This window comes from Abrus precatorius, unplaced genomic scaffold (genome assembly GCF_003935025.1).
Source record: "Abrus precatorius isolate BTA unplaced genomic scaffold, Abrus_2018 Scaffold8, whole genome shotgun sequence".
Classification (NCBI taxonomy): domain Eukaryota; kingdom Viridiplantae; phylum Streptophyta; class Magnoliopsida; order Fabales; family Fabaceae; genus Abrus; species Abrus precatorius.
The window spans coordinates 13,235,452-13,241,606 of NW_020874428.1; the positions used below are offsets into that span (position 1 = coordinate 13,235,452).

The 6,155-nt window shown below is 26.9% G+C and overlaps 1 protein-coding gene across 1 annotated transcript; it reads left to right on the forward strand.

The window, feature by feature from the left end:
* Positions 1-4,010: 4,010 nt before the first annotated feature.
* Positions 4,011-5,900, forward strand: LOC113874258 (transcription factor MYB54-like). Its single transcript, XM_027512496.1, has 2 exons — positions 4,011-4,161; positions 5,206-5,900. Exons 1-2 carry the CDS (start codon positions 4,011-4,013, stop codon positions 5,898-5,900), a joined length of 846 nt encoding a protein of 281 aa, XP_027368297.1.
* The last annotated feature ends 255 nt before the right edge of the window (positions 5,901-6,155 follow it).

A 6,155-nucleotide genomic window follows, 5' to 3' on the forward strand; every position in this document is an offset into this window, starting at 1 on the left:
CAGAAAACCAAAGTCAGATATCACATAATCTAAGTTCTAAGTAATCGAATCATACCACCTTTCAAAATTACCTTTAATCGTTAGACACTTCAATAATAATATTAAAAGTTTATTTAAGCTTTCCCCTTCTTTTATTGACAAAAACGATGAAAAGAGAAGAAAAACTTATTTCCCACCTACCTCTGCACCTTAATTATCATGCTTCTACTTCAATATACAAATTAGTTTTTATTTCAACTTATAAATCAATAAAATTACCTATTTAACGTTATTGAGGAACTTATTTAATATTAAAATTTTAATTTGAATGCATTGATAATATAATGTTTTTATATTGTTATCTCATTATAAATTATCATATAAGTGACAAATATTAGTTAATTAATAATATTAAAAATTTACATTAACAGTACATCAAAATTATACTATATTATCAAAATAAAAGTCTAATTACTGTATAAATCTGTACATCAACATGTGCTAAATCTAGTAATGTTTAATATAAATGAATCTAATCAAACGATCTCGGCGTTCCAATTAATGTGAACTTATCCTACAACTAGAGTTTAATTACGAAAATATTAAGACAATGAGGTTTCAACTAATTCAACTGTGTTATGTCCAAATCCACCGATTACTTTACATTTGCTATGTAATACCCAACGAACTCTTACGTTTTTAACTGTTTGATTTATTACCATGTTAATGTTTAAGGAGAAACTGTACACGTTTTATCAAGATGATAATGAATTATGTCGCAGGTTATGAAATCATAATCTGTTAAGAAACACATTATACAATACTAGTTACTTCATTATATGTTTCAATGCTTTATTTGACTAACCATCTGCATGAAACTGTAGTAAGGAAAACATAGGAAGACGGTTTAGAAGTGCTTTTCTTGACGTTACACTAAATTACTAATTCAGAATATGAATTAACCTTTAAGATATATTGAACTGATTTTTATGCCTCCCTGCCTCTCTCCATCAACATGACCATAAATCAATAAACAAATAAAAAATATAATCAGCGTTATTAACCTCTGCACTATAAAAAAAAATACCATCAATTAACAAATAAAAGTTATTAAGTGTTAAAATAGTCTTTGATAGTATAATTATTATCTAACCAAAATTAAGTTATTAGTAGAAGTTTTGAAAGCATTTACTAACAAATAATTCATTAATTATACTAACATTTAATGAGTTAATAATATATATTAATAATTTTATTAACAGAATAATTTGTCAATATAATTTTATATCAAATTATTAGTATACACTTAAAATATCTATATTAATAATTAATTGTGAATATAATTTTGTATCACAATATCTATATTAGCAATGACTAATCTAACATTGAATCTTGTAACTTCTCTTACCGTGGTTGGTTGAAATGTTTTGCTTGGTTAAATTATCAGCCAGTGTTGCGAATGTTCTATACATTCTTTCAATAAATGAAAGCAAGAATATGCTGATGATATATACTCTATTTACATGTGAGCCGACTATGCAAAATCTATGGACCTTAAAGACTTGTCTTAAAAGTTTTGAGTTGGTGTCAAGTTTGAGAGTAAAATTTCATAAAAGTGGCTAGATGGGAATTAATGTTGAAGATTCATTGCAAGGAGGGAAAAGTTTATTTTATTTATTTTGGGTATTCCTATTGGAGCCAATCCAAGAAAGGCTACAAATAGGTATCCCTTGGAGGATGTATTACATTAACTTAGTTTTATCTAACCTTCCGATTTATTATTTCTCTTTCTATAAAGTTCAAGGGGAAGTTGAATTCTATCATTAGAAACTTCTTGTGGGAGAGGAGGGCTTGGAATTAAAGACATAAAGGTGTTCAATCTTGCCTTACTTGGTAAATGGCATAGGAGGATTTTACATTTATATGATTCCCTATGGCATAAAATTCTACAAGCTAAGTATGGTGATTTAATAGTTTAATTACAGGGAAATGCTAGCTACACATATCAAAGAGTAATACATTGATATATTTTTTTCTACAAAGATTTTTACATGTATAAATGTCAATTGAATTGGGTTTCATTAACTCTTGCTCTCGGACTATAAAAGCCATTTTATCCATCACTGAGTTAGTGAGGAAGATGAAACTGGGCAAATTTAGAGGTTTATTTGGCGAGTGGTGACACGTACGGACCACATGAAATCATAGAAACAATGTTCTATTTAGAAGTTAGCCAGTAGATATTATCAAATTTATGGATCTAGTTAAAATTAAAAAGGTGCATGTTGATCTCTTCTATGTAAGTTTGGGTTGAAGTATCCTTTATATTTTTTTATTAATAATTTTTTTCTCTGTTGTTGATAAAATAAAATTACACAAAACTATTCTTAATTTTTTTGTGTTGAAGGTCCGAGACTGTAAAGTATGTTCAAGCTTAAAAAGTTGAACACTAATTTTATGAGGTATTTCCTTCTTTTTCCTCTATTGAAATTTTTCTCCTCTACTCTTTTAAAATCAAATAGTGGAATTAAGTGTATAAAAATTAATTTTACAACAACCTAAAACATTTAAAAAAGAAAATTATATATACGAAGATATACAATGAGGAAAGAAAAATATAAGGTAGGTAGTTTAAAAATTTAAATGTAAAATTAAAATTCACTTCTATATAATAATTTTGTGTCCTGTATATTCATGAGAGTGTTAAAATTTAATACGCTCCAAATCATTTTAGGACATAATTTTTTCATACAAAATCAAATTAAATATTTTTCATTTTACTTTATTTATTCATGTAAATAATTTGACTCTCTTTTGTATATTTAATTGACAAAAAAATTTCATTGTAAATATAATGAAACATTTTTAAATTATTTCTAAAACAATCCTTTTTCAATTAAATTATTTAAATATGTTCAAAATAAAAATTAAAAATCCTATATATTTATATTATAGTAAATAATCATTTATTAATTAAATGTATCTTCTCTTAATATATTTTAATTTATATTTTTATACTTTACATATATTTATAAAAAGTCATGTATAAGATATATTTACTGGTTAAGATTAATTAGTAGGAATTATTCTTTGTGTAAATTCTAATTTATAAAGGTGTTTGGTATATGGTTAAAATATTTTTAAAAATAATTTTATGAGTATTGTGTTTGGATAGGTAATTCAAAATTACTACACTTCATGTGTTTGGATAATTAAAAAAAAATTAATTTTAAGATACGACAAAATTTTAACTTGATAATTTTTATATCAGCTAAAACGACTTTTAAATTATCTGCTTTTAAAAAAATTTAAAAACATCTCTATTATGCTTAACTTTTTATATTTATCCTTTATATTTTTTAAAATTCTAAAATTTTTTATTCAAACACTATTTTAAATTACCATTTCTATAAAATTTTGTATTTAAAAATATAATCAAACAATACTCTTTAGAATGTTAATATTTTGGAAGTATTTTTTAAAATGTGCATATTAAATATGAAAATAAACATTTTTAACCTATAATATTTTTAAAAAAAATTCCTACCAAACATTATTTAATTGTGGGAAATCAACCAGTCTTTCATCGAGGAGAGATGTCTCTTTAGTTATAACCATAACGTAATCAAACTGGAGTGGAATTGATACAACGTAATACCATGGTTTCTACATTGTTGTGGGGAATTTGAAAATGATGAATCAAAATATATGCTACACTATTTATTATTATTATTATTATTATTATTATTATTATTATTATTATTATTATTATTATTATTATAATAATAAATAAGAGGAAAGCACAGAAGAATTAGAATATTAATTAAATAGTCGATGGCCAAATGACATACCATATGAGTTAAATTTCTTTATGTGGAACAATCTCTATCGTCTGAAGACAACTAAAGAGACCTCCCATCCACAACCCTAAACCAACTCTCCACAATCCTTGTCTCCTTCACTTTTCATATATAAATCTTCTTTGGGAATTCTCTCTGCTGTGTTTGATTTTGAAGAGTTCATCCACAGCCATGGAGGATATTTTAGCACCTGGTGAGGACACCAAGACTTGTCCCCGTGGTCACTGGACTCCTGCTGAGGATGAAAAGCTCCTCCTACTTGTTAAACAGTATGGTGCCCAGAACTGGAATTCAATTGCTGAAAACCTCCAAGGAAGAACAGGTATCTATGAATTTGATGTACTAATTGATAAGTTTGATTATATATGTTTTCCTTAAAAAAATTTGTTTATGTTATGTGGATCTAATTCGAGATTTTTTTCTTGAATACTACTGCATCTAGAGCTAACTTGAGAATTAGATCTTGTAATCTATTTTGGATATATTGTGTATTATGTGAGATATAAATATAAGAACAATAAATCTCGATATATAATTATAGATGAGTGGCAAAAAAACACTTCAATTTATATTCAATCTTGATTTGATTTATTTAAAATAAAAGATGTATAAAGTAAAATAAAAATAAGAACTTATTTATCATTAATTTAAATTTAATTATATTTATAAAATAGGTGTATTAGAATTAATGATAAATAAGTCCATTTTTATTTTTATACATATATTTACTTTTGATTAACTGGATCTTTTAATCTTAATTATCTTATATAGTTTTTCTTTTCTGGATTAACATAAAAACTTATTAAAAATAGAATACGTGGGGTATAATTCAGAAAATTTTCTAGATTATATATTAACCATTTCATGTATAATTGTTCGGCTAACGAGTAAATATTTTTATTTCTCGTATTCTTGTTAGATATTACATCATCTATGTATATTAATTGCATAAAAATCATGCCACTTTGAGCAACTTAAAAAAATTGATATTTTTTATGTGCTTAGATAACTACAAAAGATGTCATATGCAAATGATGAAGAGATGTTATTTTTGTGCATTCGTTAGTACAATCTATGTTTACATAAATTAAATTATCAATATAAATATTGAGTCATTATACTATTATGAATAAATAATTTTATTAGTGTAAAATATCGATATATATCATATTATTAATATAATGTAAATCATAATTTTAAAGTAAACTTAGAATCTTTTACATTATAGCATTTTGAATTTTCTAGAGAAAGATCATACCAACAAAGATAGTATTAATACTCAGCAATCTATTTTCTATTTGTTTAAGACAATTTTCTTCTGTAATGTGTTCTGAACAATGTGGGTATATTCACTTCTTTTGTGTAGGGAAAAGTTGCAGATTAAGGTGGTGCAATCAGCTTGATCCTAGACTTAACAGAAATCCATTTACAGAAGAGGAAGAAGAGAGGCTGCTTATAGCTCACCACATTTATGGGAACAGATGGGCACACATAGCCAAGCTCTTCCCAGGTCGAACTGACAATGCTGTGAAGAATCAATGGCACGTTACAATGTCACGAAAGCGAAGGGAGCAATCTAAGAAGAGAAGCTTCGATGACCTTCATAGAGATTCTAAAGGAACAAAATCTCATGACCCATTAGTTAGCTCGAGAGTTGATTTAGAGAATGCACGATCCTTTGACTTCAATGACCTCAATAGTGAAGAAAATAGGTTTGCATCACTTTGTCCCAATGGTTCTTTGACATTTAAATTTGGATGCATGCCATCTTTTGCGAACACTCTTCCTTTAGTGTATTCAATTGGTAAAGAAGGGAGTGATCTTTTTAAGTACCTCTCATCACAAAGCTCAGAAGCCTTTGACGGTTCCACCAAATTCATGACTCCTAAAGATAATAGCGTTGATGATGGAAGGATGAAGAGCGAATGTGATGACTCATCCGCAACCACAAAGTTGAATGCTTCTTCTATACTACAAGAACAAGCAGATGAGTCCAGTAATTTTGAACGGAAAGAAGTTACTTTCTTTGATTTTCTTGGTGTTGGTGTCTCTTCGTCATGATGACCAGTGAAGTAGTCTTTAACCTTAGCTCTATATTTCTAGCTAGTTTTCAAACATTAAAATATTTTAGCAATCCTAGTCTGTATATATATATATATATATATGCATGACTGCATGAGGCTAATAATTGCAAGACTTTTAGATTAAACAGAGTGATAAAGCAAGATTAAACTCCTTTGTCCTTTTTTCATGAGTTATGCTAGTCTTTTGTTGATTGTGGGTTAGATGGAGAATGGTGTCATGCGTAAAGTTTTA

Coding starts and splice junctions, on each gene's coding strand:
- LOC113874258 (XM_027512496.1), top strand. CDS start 4,011: ATGGAGGATATTTTAGCACCTGGTGAGGACACCAAGACTTGTCCCCGT. Junction 4,162..5,205: donor AAACCTCCAAGGAAGAACAG/GTATCTATGAAT, acceptor TCTTTTGTGTAG/GGAAAAGTTGCAGATTAAGG.